The sequence below is a fragment of the Typha latifolia genome, chromosome 13, assembly GCF_019914945.1.
Source record: "Typha latifolia isolate L0001 chromosome 13, TyphaL0001v2, whole genome shotgun sequence".
Classification (NCBI taxonomy): Eukaryota; Viridiplantae; Streptophyta; class Magnoliopsida; order Poales; family Typhaceae; genus Typha; species Typha latifolia.
In genome coordinates this window covers 3,999,115-4,011,268 of record NC_133098.1, presented here as the reverse complement: position 1 = coordinate 4,011,268, position 12,154 = coordinate 3,999,115, and the positions used below count along the sequence as shown (strand labels likewise).

General features: G+C 34.2%; 1 protein-coding gene and 1 long non-coding RNA gene across 2 annotated transcripts; both read right to left on the bottom strand.

Annotated features, from left to right (window-relative positions):
• Positions 1 to 165: 165 nt before the first annotated feature.
• Positions 166 to 1,775, bottom strand: LOC140799655 (uncharacterized). Its single transcript, XR_012111048.1, has 2 exons — positions 1,453 to 1,775; positions 166 to 477 (listed from the first exon to the last, which is right to left on the bottom strand). It is a non-coding gene; the product is annotated as an uncharacterized lncRNA (long non-coding RNA).
• Positions 1,776 to 6,569: 4,794 nt separating this feature from the next.
• On the bottom strand, positions 6,570 to 11,739 carry LOC140800257 (putrescine hydroxycinnamoyltransferase 1-like). The gene is made up of 3 exons (XM_073154937.1): positions 11,282 to 11,739; positions 9,541 to 10,012; positions 6,570 to 7,117 (listed from the first exon to the last, which is right to left on the bottom strand). The coding sequence occupies exons 1-3, from the start codon at positions 11,681 to 11,683 to the stop codon at positions 6,711 to 6,713; spliced, it is 1,281 nt and encodes a 426-aa protein (XP_073011038.1). The 5' UTR covers positions 11,684 to 11,739; the 3' UTR covers positions 6,570 to 6,710.
• Positions 11,740 to 12,154: the final 415 nt, after the last annotated feature.

The window sequence follows — 12,154 nt, the reverse complement described above, 5'->3', positions numbered from 1 at the left end:
TAGGATTATAGTATAATATAGAAAAAATTATTATTCATATATATATATATATATTATAATAATTATTTCGAGCATTATCGAGCTTATTTGATTAAGCTGGCTCATGATCGAGCTTGGATTGATATTTTTTCGAGCCTATTTTGAAGATCAAATTCGCTCAACTAATTTTTAAATCAAACTTGATTGAGCATTATTGAATCAAGCTCAAATCGCCTTGATTATTTTGGCAGCCAAAGATGCCCATGCTAAAAACTTCTAGTGAAAGACCCGTCATCACACCTCCTATGCACCATTAAAGTCACAACATGGGACCTAACTCTAGCCTTATAAGTTGTTATCACTAACTATTAAGCTCAAGCACATTGCGAACTCATAAAATCTAGTTGTTGAGCTGGCCCTAGCAGAGCAGGGTTGGTTTTTCCTCCTCGCATCCACCGAAAGTTTTCCTTGTCGGCGTCTTTCTCCCTCTCACATCAACTGTAATTATTATAACAAAGAAACATATGAATAGCTTACACTAGAATAAGCTATTTCTCATTAGTATTAAAACTTAGCATAGCTATACTAGTATGGAACATATTCTACAAGTGAATGATAAGGTATTAGAGAAAATAGTGAGTTAACATAACATAGGGCCCCGTGGGTTTAAGGGGGTACTCAGGAATTTGAGGATATTAAGTTTAAAGGGATATTAGGAGATTGGAATTCGGACCATCCTATTAGAGTTTGACAGTCCTGACCATCGTGCATTATCTTATTCTCAAGCATTCTATTTTTTTATATTTAGTTTAAGTATAATTAGAGTTGTTAAATGCACACAAATAATAAGCTAGCAGACGTTTGATGGTGCAATTAGAACGTCAAATCCCTGGGCTTAAAGGTTTGGGAGAGGTGGGATTTTGACTATTACCAATCAAAAGTAATTCTATCACTAAATATTGTCAAATATATTATCTTTGTGGCCTTAGAAAAATGCGGCAAAACATATATATTTAATAGCATTAAACATAGTGCCGATAAATTTTAATCTTTCTTGTATTAATATGTGAATGCAGTATTACGATCAATACATCAGCATCTAAAACAATATATTAATGATATTATTTTAAAATTTAGGTTAAATGTATTTTACAGTTGTACTTATGCATAAAATTATGTTTATTAAATAAGTTCCTATGCTTATGACTAAAATGAAACTAATAGAGTTTTTGCATTTGAGTCCCACCTAAATCACCAAAATATCCTATTATATTTGTTTGACAAACTACTAGGAGAATGGTACTTTGAGCATTTTGATAATTTGGGTAGACTATTAATTTGGACAAAAACTACAATCGTTTAGCTTTAGTCGTAACTATGAACTAATTTGGTATAAAAATTATGAGCTAGGGTTATCGGTGGTTCAAAAATATACATGTAAAATTTTAAAAAAGGATATTGAGATAATATTACCAATATAATTCTGTGGTAGCGGAGGATTCAGACGGTAGAGGTAGACCGTCGGAGTCTAAGCCCGGGAGGCTACTTGGTCGAGGTTGGAGAGCCAGAGCTTGTGGTTTGGTGTCTCCTCGCTTGGAACCACCAACGTGGACTCCAATATCTCCACCATCTCTCTCTCTCTCTCTCTCTCTCTCTCTCTCACTAGTCTTTTCTGTAACTGGGAGTCTAGAGTATGCTTCTGTTGATCGGAAGTTGTATGTCTAAGATTATGATTAATTTTCTCAGCATTTTTATTGAACTCCTTAAATGAAAGAAAAAAGTTTTTTACAGGACCCATATGGAGAGTCAAAACATCGTGCTAAAAAGCAATTAAATATCACTGTAGATGTCTGATTTGAAGTACATTTTGACAAATATCTTCTGAATCTATGCCGACGGCAATTTATCCAAATTTAAACCTATTTTTTTTTTCAGATAGCAATAAAAAAGGCACGTTCCGATGTCAGATCGGAATAAAGGTATGATTGATGTACCGTGGCCAAATTATAGCCTAGAAGTTTCAATCAATTTAAAAAGAACAAGAGAAATCATTAGACATGATTATCGGGCGGGTCGGGCCGACCCACCAATCACTTGGCCCAACCCACATTTTAGCTATTTTTAGATTTTTTTTTAAATATTTATATTCTTCCATTCAAAAAATAATAATAATAAATTAAAATTTTTAAAGGTGTGCTTAAAATAATGCAAAACGATACAGTACCAAAATTTCTGTTGGTTTTTACTGTAGCAGAACGGGAAAATTATTGTAGTAGAACGAGCGAGCTACTATAGCAAAACGAGTGGGCAAAGGGCTGGCCCATGCTGCCCATGGGTAGTTTGGGCTTGGGCCGGGCACGGGTAGGCTGGGCCGTTTGATCAAGTCTACTCTCGATTCTAGAACTTGCCTATTCCTTTTAAATAAAATACTTTAATTTGGATGGGATCGGCTCTAGTTATAGCTTGACGTGATCAAATGGCCTAGCCCGCCCGTGCCCGGCTCAGTTTGGACCTGACTAAGCCTGGCTCAAGCCCGAACTACCCATGAGCGGCAGCCTTTGTCTGTCCGACCCAACCCGAAAGCCAACTCGTTCAGCTCGCAACTAAGCTCGCTCATTTCGCTATAATGAAAACCAATGGAAATTTGTGTACTATACTGTTTTACATTTTTTCTAGCACACCTTTAAAATTTTTTAATATATTTATTTTTTTAAATGGAGGAATAGAAATATTTTTTAAAAGATAAGCTAATCATAAAAAAATTTCTAAAAATAGCTAAAAGATCGGGCCGACCCGGCTAGCCCAATCTCTCATGGGCTGATGGGCGGTAACGTGCTAGACTATTCTAGCCCGGCCCGAACTCGACTCGGCCCGAGTGATTGGGGGTCAGGCTGTGAACAAATACTTAAGCCTGATTGGCTCAAAAAGCCCAACCCGAACCTGGTCCGGCCCCCCCGATGATCATGTCTAGTTGCAGCCCTTCACCGACACAATCCTAACTATTGACTTGATGATTGGCCTACATAACTTCTTATGCAAGATGGGGGCAATATCGACGTAAGTAGGATGTCGATCCACACTAACTCTTTAGGTATAAATACTATGCACTAAAAACTACTAAGCTTCCTCCCTTCCATTGACGCAATATAGGCTCTCTATTTATAGGTGAGGGAGGGAACAAATTCCTTTATCATATCACAACTCTTATTTTTATCCTATACTATCCTATCACGGATACGTAAGAATTCCTTAGAATAGTTAGTGACTAAAGAGATAAGTTAATTAGTTAGTAATTATCTCGTATACAAGATGATAATGTTGAGGGATGTCTTGGTATTGTTAGGCAATCTCTTCTCTAAGCTTGGTCTGATTTTTTTTTATCTTAGAATGGATTTCAGTTTATAAACCTCTTTTCAAATGAATAAATAAATAATAATGACAAAGAGAAATAAAAACTAAGCCCTAGTTCACTTGTAGAATAAGGGTGGAATATGCATAAGTATTATAATTTTTAAAACTAGATGAAAATGGCTAATACTGGTATAAGCTATTATAATGTTTAGTTCAATACTAGTATAAGATGTAATAATTATATTTGATGTGATATAAAGTTGATACTAAAATAATAAAATTATATTGGGAATTGGTGATGTTTTAAACCCAATGACGAAAATACCCTTGACTATATGTTAACTAGTAAATATTATGGGGCCTTTCTACAATAGACTTCCCTGCATTGTGTAGGGTTATAGTATAGGATTATAACCCGCATTCGAGTGTTCATTGATGCTACTTAGCGAGGGCGTCGAAGCGATCGTGGGCAAGGGCGAAGATGTTGCCCCCACCATAGAGAGACGCGATCGAGGAGGACGGTGGCTCTAAGTTGTAGTTTGCATAACCTCTCTTTGTATCTATAATAAAAACATCAAAAGGCACTACTCTGAAGTCTTCTCAACCAAATTAGGTGTGCGCATTGATGGAGAAACACAATACAAAATGCCAAATTCACACAGATAATTTGTACATTATAATTTTTGTAAATAGTGTATTGTGTCAAATTTTTCCATGTAGGAAGATGCAGACTTATTCTCGCGCTACAGGGTCAACCCCGCAGTATGTTGGTATGCAAGGTTATAACCCTAACTCGGGTATGTGGGGTAAGAATCCCGTACGGTGCAGTAATGCGAGACTATAAATTCGCACTAGGTTGGTATGCAGGGTTATAATTCCCTACTTTTCTTGGCTATAATCCCACAGTCTACTTTGTTTTTACCCTCATGTGCATATCTGTTTAATGCTGGTTAATTGGAGAGATGGGAGAGATATGCTCCTACAAGGAGAGTGTGTGTGAAGCGTGGTCGTAGTGCTTTGTCGGATGAGTGGACTGCGAAGTGTGGTCGTATTGCTTCGTTGCAGGAGAGGCGTGTGAAGCATGGTTGCAGTGCTTTGTCGGAGGAGAGGTGTGCGGTGGTTGAGGGAGCTTGGCATTGGGCTCGGTGATAGAGGCCATGGCTGCCTTTCTAGAGAAGAGAAAAAAAGAGAGAGAGGGAAATTAAACTATAGCTGATTAGATGTTAAATTAGTGATGTCAGCTCAAAAGGATAAACCAATAATTTATGAGTATTAATAAATTAGTTTTTAAAAGTTGTATGGAATAAGATGAGAAAGAATGTTAAAATAATATACTAGAATAAGGTAACATGTTGTTTAGTTACTACACTAGAATAAGGAGGCTTATTCTAGAAGTGAATGAGGGTAAATGTATTAGGTATGCATCACGTGATTATAATCCTCATTTGAAAGAGCTAAAAAATTTAAAGTTATAATTAACCTTCCAAAAAGATAGAACATTGGTTCTCTAAGTAGCTAAAAGCAAGCGACAAATATTTCTTTTACTATATAGAAAACAACGAATTATGTAAAATAAACACAATTCATATTTTTTTGTGTGGTTCTTACTTTTACTGCTAATGTCTAACTATAAAATTCATAAATATAACTACAAATTTTATAAAATTTAAGTTAATTATAGTTGGTTCTTTTAGCTTTTTTTAATTAGAAAAAAAAATCTCATGTTCGGTGTTAGATATATGAAGGTGTACATAACTAGATATCTTAATTTATTTACAAAACAAATAAATTTTTTTTGTTTTGGAAAACCAACCAATTTGAATTTAGTATATTAACTATAATGTAGATATGCGTTCGAATGTCCATAAATAAACAGAACCTTCTCAAGTAAAGCTTTAATTCATATCTCATCGAGAAGAAGAAAAAGAAATGGAGCGATAGATAAAAAGAGATTTTATTTCTGCCCACTAGTTAGTGAGTTACAGTAAATATAGAGATTTTATTTTTTGTTGAAATGGCTCAGGGATGCCTGGGTTCCAATCAATTTTGGCTAGAGATTTAATTGGGATGAATCAATCCCGGTGATGGTTGGTGGGTTTTTTTTTTCCAAATGATTCAATAAGAACTATTAATTTTCCTCTTCTAACAGAATGGTTAAAATTAAATGATATTAAATAAAATTAATCGAAAGTACCAGTCATATGAACCGAAAGTACTCGTCACTTTTCTAAATTATAAGAATAAATTAGTCATATTTTATTTCTCTGTCTTAGCTATCTATTTTTTTATAAAAGATAAAATTAATAATAAATTAGTGGAAGTTGACACTCCTATTATTAAGAAAACAGTTATAAAGATAAGCAATAAGAAAATAGTTAAATTCTAATTTTTTATCGATTAATCTAGTCACATATGTAAAATATCTCATATACCTTTTAATTTATCAATAAATAAAAATTATTTTTAATAACTAATTGGGTAGTATGGAATCCTCAGTCTTTTTTTTTTCTTTGAACCTCTGGCTTCTCTTTAATGAAGTTCTTTTAATTAAAAAATAAAATGCTCTCCTTGTGTTGGCAAGAGCCTCATGCAGATAAACACTTTCATTTTCAAAGAATTCTTATGCATTGAATTGCATTAGCCAACACTGCATAACAGCGAGGTAACATCAAGCAGTTACTGTAACCATTTTTTATTTTAACCCAATTTATTATGGTCCAGACGTTTCCCTTTTGATTACTAACATTCATAATGGTTAGAATATTTTCTCATTGATTAGATGAAGGTTTTTTCATTGATTGAGATAGAAGTCTTCTTATTGATTAAGATAAAAGTTTCTCATGAGATGAACGTTTATTTTCAATATGGTAACTCATAGCCATAAAACTTGATGGGAGCTAGGCTATATATAGTGGATTTGGTCCCTAAGCTTATTCACTCAATTCAGAAAAGTCACACCATCAAACTAGAGTGTTTGAGAGCTTAGAAGATCCAAAGCTAATTTGCAAAAATCATAAGTTTTGAAGTACACCAATGGCTGGAGGTATGATGATCTTTTGAGAGTTTAATTTTTCGATCCTTTATAGAATTTAATTCCGTATTTTGGATCATATTCTTTTAATCTAACAGTTACTTCACCAAATATTGTTAGCCTCTCGCGGAACTGCTGCTACTTGAGCTTATCAGCCAAAGGAATCACGTACAAATCACCATGGAATTTTCCTAGATTACATTCATTCTCCTAAAGCATCAAATTTGCATTTCATTTACTTGATAGTTGATACACAACAACTTGGAAGGAAACTCAAGTTGTGATTCAAAAAGGAAAAATAAAAGAATATTTATTGACCAGAATAATCCCAGCTTAAAACATCCGCACATCACATCTGCTCGTAGAATATCTTCTTGAAGCACCCCATGCTGTCCTCCTCCAATGCTACCACCACCGCCACCCCTCCATCCTCCTCCGGCGAGTTCATCAAGTAGACACACCCACATCCATACAACTGGGCTCTCGCCATGAGCTCCGGCATCCCCCACCCGAAGTCGGCGTCGTGGATAGGCAGTCCGAGCCAACTCACGGCAAATAGGCTGGTCCTCGGCAGCCCTCCCCTCTTCGTCAGGCCGGCCAAGTCGGCCGATGTATCCAGGTAATCGATGAATGACTTCACGAACTCGTCGGTGATTTTGTGGATTGCAGTCTTCATTCTTTCCACGCCAAGTGAAGGAGAATTGGCTACAATCTCCTCCACGGTCGCCACGGCCTTCGTGCGCAGCGTCGCGTTACCTTTTAAAATATTTACAAAATACATGTGTCATACATAAGTCATATTCTTTCATTGATGGAATAAGAAATATCTTAATGTGATACAAGTCTCCAAGTACATAGTAAAGTAAAAACGACCACTTATCTCAATATTAATATTAATAATACCTACTTCTTTCTGTAATTCTTTTCCCTCCAACATTTTTATATTTATGAATTACTATTTTACCTTTAAAAATTATCAGTTTAATAAATTATCATTTCAATCACCTTTTCTCTCTCTCATCTTCTCTATCTAATTATCTATCCATTACAAAAAGTATTTAATTATTTATTAAACTATTAATTTAACTTTTTTGTTACATAAGTTATAATTATTACACAGTAGGTTGTAAAGAAACATATGAATATCTTTCAAAAAAAAAAAAACATATGAATATCTTTCAAAAAAATAAAGAAACATATGAATAGCTTACACTAGAATAAGCACTTTTTCATTAGTATTAAAACTTAGTATAGCTATACTAATATGGAATATATTCTACAAGTGAATGGTAAGATTTTATAGAAAAAGTGAGTTAACATAGTACACCATGTTTGGTTTTGTAATTGACAAATCGATGACTAAACAAAGTTAGTCATAATGTTCTTTTCTAGTTTTTACTATTTGAGCTATAGCATAATATCCTATGGAATTTGGAAGTTAAATAGAGCTATGCAACAAAGATTGAAATTTGTTTGAAGCTTGTTCGAAGTTTGTTTGAAGCCTGTTTGAATTTTGTTCGAAATTCGTACGAAGCTTGTTCAAATAAGATCGAATGAAACTTTATTAGAGCTCGAAAAAAATAAAATAATGCTTAGTAATTGTTCGAAGTTTGTTCGAACAAATTTCGATTGTTCAAACCTTTTCGAAGTTGTTTGAATACGATTTTCTCGAGAGCTCCGAAAAAATATGTTGAGTAATTTATTCGAAGTTTGTTCAAAGTAGTTCGAACAAGACATTCTCGAGAGTTCTAGAAAAGTAATGCTGAGTAGTCTGTTCGAAGTTGTTCGAACAAACGTCAAACAAAATTTGTCCGAGAGCTTTATAAGTCATTCAAAACAGCTTTCAATGGGTTTATTTGAATTTGTTCGAACATGTCGAAAAATGTTCACCTTTTCAGTCCAAATTAGAGTTTGAGAAGCTTATCTTTTGCACTCTATAAAAATAAAAGTCTCGAAGAAAATGAGAGATCATTCAAAAGGGGAGTGGGGGAGATCAATGTTTTATCTTGTTAGAGTTCTACTATATTGAAGATTCAATTCAACATTGTCTCGGGAGTTATAGAGGCAAACTTACAACCTTAAGGATTATCAAGTTTGGGTACCAAGCACGAAAAATGGTGTATTAAGGGGGAGTCAAGTAAAATCTCTTCACGAGGATTGTAGGAAATAATAATGTAAGTGTTTTGTAACTATTTTATAGTGTTTGGTTTGATCTCAAAAAAGAGATCCGTGGTTTTTACTCTTGGTTGATAAAGAGTTTTTCCACGTTAAAATTTATATATTTAATTATGTATTATTTTTTATATTTTAATTGTCTCTTATCATTCATTCTAAGTGAAATAGATCCTTTAGAGATAATTTAATATTTTTTCACATCGTTAGTTTAAAGGGTACTTAAAATTTGAAGATATTAAGTTTAAAGGGATTTTAGAAGATTGGAATTCGGTGTGGACCATCCTATCAGAGTTTGACGGTTCTGATCATCGTGCATTATCTAATTCTCAAACTTTCTATTTTCTATTTAGTGTGAGCATAATTAATTGTTAACTAGCAAACATGTGATGGTGCAATTAGAACGAATCAAACAGTTGGGCCCACGTCAAATCCCTGGGCTTAAAAGTTTGGGAGAGGAAGATTTAAATTGGGATTTTGACTATTATCAATCAAAAGTAATTCTATCACTAACTATTGTCAAATATTTTATATTTGTGGCCTTAGAAAAATGCTACTAAGCATATATATTTAATAGCATTAAAAATAGTGCCGATAAAACTTAATCTTTCTTGGTATTAATATGTAAGTGTAGTATTATGATCAATACATCAGCATCTAAAACAATAAATAATGATATTATCTTAAGATTTGGGTTATATGTATTTTACAGTTGTACTTGTGCATAAAATCATTTTACCCTTTTCTATGTAATTATTTTTATTAAACATGTCTCTTTATTTGTGATTAAGGTGAAACTATTAGAGTTTCACCTCAAATTCTAGGAGAATGGTACTTTGAGCATTTTGATCATTTAGGTAGACTATTAATTTGGATAAAAACTAGAATAGTTTGCTTTAGCGAGAAGTACATGAACTAATTTGGTATAAAAAATTGTGAGCCAAGATTATCAGTTGTTCAAAAATATACATGTAAGGTTTTAAGAAAGGATATTGAGATAATATTACCCATATAATTCTGTGGCAGTGGAGGATTCAGACGATTGCGCACGTCGACGGCCATGTAGAGCTGTGTCTCATCATTACCTTTAAGTCCTCGGGCAATGCATGCAATTTTCCATACATACGCAACGATGGCGCGAAAGGTGGAGACTCTGGAGTTATCGTCGCCACAGGTGTTTTTTATGGTTTGGATTTGGTCTTTAGAGAGCTTTAGAACGGTAGTGAGATGAGGCGAAGAGGAGTTGGATTGGAAGATATTGGTAGAGTAGTCGTCGTGGTCGAAGAGGATGGTAGGCAATGAGCGGGCAGAGAGGATGGTGTGGTCGAAGAAGGGTAGAGGGATGAGAGCAGCGTCGTCGATGCCACCGCGGGTGATGGCGGAGAAGATCTTGATGAAGAAAAGAGCACTCTTGCCATCGAGAGCATTGTGGTGGCTAATGACGCCTAGCACCACACCGCCACACCGGAGATATGTTACCTGTAAAGGGTTTGAAGTTTGAGAATTTTACAAATCACATCCTGCATTTTATTTCTTTTGTGATTCATGCCTCGTCTTTGAGGTTTTTATAACCTAACCTACTATTTTTTCCTCATAATTCTTATTTAACACCCTCCGTTAATTTAAACGGTACCAACAAAAGAATATCACATTATAATATATATAAAATAATTTATAAATACCTAAATTACTCATATCTTCTTCAAAGGAGGGGTTGAGAGGAGAAAAAATAGTTCTGATAATATTTTAGTAATTTAGTTTATAGCAATTAGTTAAAATAATATTAAAGTGTTAAATGAGAATTATAGAGAAAAATAAGGGACCGGATTAAAAAATTGTCAAAGGCGGAGTGTGAATCATAAAATCATAAAAAAACAGAGTGTGAATAACAAAATAGGTACAATATAATGTGTAATTAGTAAAATACATTTAAAATTTTGATAGATAGTAAGATGGTTTGGTTGTGACGATAGATTTAAAAAAAATAGATTGAGCAATTGTAACAGTGGTATATATATTGGGCTTTCCTCCCTAAAATGTTTCTTTGAATTCTAGGTCAATATTTCATCATATATATCCCAACCATTAAAAGGGTAAGGTTTTAAAAAAAAGAGGAGAAAGATCAATAATACAATATAAGATTAATTTTTACATTTACTACATATTTAACAAGTTCAGATTTTATAATTTATTTATTACTTTTCTTTACCATTTAAACATATGCATGCATGTATCTCTAGTCAATTGAAGACCACATTAAATATTAATATCTCAAGGAATCCTAATTATATGAGATCTCGTCGAGCTGCAAGTTTCTCTCATCGAGAATATTTGGAACTACTTTAGGTCGCAAATGCGCTATCCACCTCCAACCTATTGATCAATCTCATAAAGTTATATAAAATTTTAGAAAACAAATGGAGTAGCAAAGTATAGCCTATAAATTTCAGTTTTTTTTTAAAAAAAAGGAAAAGAAAAGAAAATGTTAACAGAGGTCAAATAGTAATATTTTAATTTTAAATTTTAGAGGAGTATAAAATATAACTTAACACTATTCTTTTTTAATATATAAATAGAGTCTTATATTTGTTAGAAAAGAAAATATAAGATGTCATTTATAATTTACTAGTTTGCTTTAAAAAAAAGAGAGAAAGAAAAGGATTTCAAAATGATCTATTTTTATTCCCTACTAAAAGCCTTATTATATAAAAGGTTTGAGAAGCCAGTAATGGAAAATGAATAACAAACCTGGAAGGCAACCAAAATGCAAGGCGGATCAACGGACTCCACCGGAGGAGCAAAGCTATCTCTGATCTCCTGCGATGGCGCGAAGTCTTTGAAGTCGTCGATGGTCGACCCGGACCGGGCCACGACGAAGGGAACCCCATCGCCGGTGCAGTTGATCTCGACCCGGCCATTCTGATCCAGCCCGAGCCGGCCGGCCAAGGGATAGAACGGCACGAGAGCCTTCGCCAGAGAGGATTTGAGGGATTGAACCGAGAAAAAATCCGGTTCGCCTTTGGACCGGTAGAGGTAGACCGTCGGAGTGTAAGCCCGGGAGGTTACTTGGTCGAGGTTGGAGAGCCAGAGCTTGTGGTTTGGTGTCTCCTCGCTTGGCACCACCAACGTCGACTCCAATATCTCCACCATCTCTCTCTCTCTCTCTCTCTCTCTCTCTCACGAGTCTTTTATGTAACTGGGAGTCTAGAGTATGCTTCTCTTGATCGGAAGTTATATGTCTAAGATTATGATTAATCTTATCAGCATTTTTAATTAAACTATAAAATATAGCTAAGTTGGTCAAAAACTCCATGTGACAAATCTAAATTTGCCCACTGCTTGTAAGTATTAAATATTATATTTTTCCAACCTACCAAACTCTGCCAGGCTCGAATCTCAAAGCTGAGCAAACTAAGATGTGCAGCAATAAATAATAAAAGGATAGAAATAATCAAATCTCCGCGTGTGAAAACGGATGATGATCCGTATTTTTAATCGGGATATAAATTCTCATGCATGTAACATACGGATAGTAAAATATAAAATTATATTCTAACTAAATAACTGCAGATAATTTTTAGCTACAAATTAGATATTTTTTAAATACAAGATCAGATCTTA

Bases quoted from the DNA above. Each gene is read 5' to 3' on its own strand.
- LOC140800257 (XM_073154937.1), bottom strand. From the start codon at position 11,683: ATGGTGGAGATATTGGAGTCGACGTTGGTGGTGCCAAGCGAGGAGACA. The intron at 10,013-11,281 runs GTTTGTTATTCA...AACCCTTTACAG, and splicing joins GCATTTTGGTTGCCTTCCAG to GTAACATATCTCCGGTGTGG. The intron at 7,118-9,540 runs GTAATATTATCT...ATATTTTAAAAG, and splicing joins ACTGCCACAGAATTATATGG to GTAACGCGACGCTGCGCACG.